The sequence below is a fragment of the Trypanosoma equiperdum genome (genome assembly GCF_001457755.1).
Source record: "Trypanosoma equiperdum strain OVI genome assembly, contig: ctg_765, whole genome shotgun sequence".
NCBI lineage: Eukaryota > Euglenozoa > Kinetoplastea > Trypanosomatida > Trypanosomatidae > Trypanosoma > Trypanosoma equiperdum.
The window spans coordinates 2232-2666 of NW_027124715.1; the positions used below are offsets into that span (position 1 = coordinate 2232).

The window sequence follows — 435 nt, forward strand, 5'->3', positions numbered from 1 at the left end:
CGGAGCCTCTGGTTGTATTACCGCTGTAAGGGGCTGGTCTGGTGCTTGTATTTTTCCAGCTTCGTATGCAGTTCGTGCTGCCAGCTGCAAGCCTTTCATTTGCGTTTCGTATCCTTGTAGAACGGCGTTCGCCCTCACTGCGTTTTCCAGATCCTGTGCGGATGATTGTAGTTCCCGTTCCCACGTTATGCCTGTTCCGCCGCTGTGTAATTGGACTTTGTAGTTGATGCAGTTTTGATCACTTGCCCCATCGCAGCCGCTGTTCTTGTATTTGCCAAGGATGTACCGGACTTCATCGCCGGTTTGGCTGCCAGGTTTTGCGCCTAGTTTGCTTCTGAATTTTTCGATTCGAGCTGTGATTAGTGCTGCGGTTAAGGGCGGCTGGTGAGCAGTTTTTTCGCAGGCAGTTATCAGCTTGGTGACGGCTTTGTCAGC

The 435-nt window shown here is 51.5% G+C and overlaps 1 pseudogene across 1 annotated transcript in view; it reads right to left on the reverse strand.

Moving 5' to 3' along the window:
• The window catches only part of TEOVI_000359100:pseudogene, a 1335-nt pseudogene that overhangs the window by 269 nt on the left and 631 nt on the right, over positions 1-435 (reverse strand). Inside the window, 2 exon segments of the mRNA in view lie at positions 1-22; positions 25-435. The exon segment at positions 1-22 is cut by the window's left edge and continues 269 nt beyond it. Of these exon segments, the coding sequence occupies positions 1-22; positions 25-435 (433 nt within the window).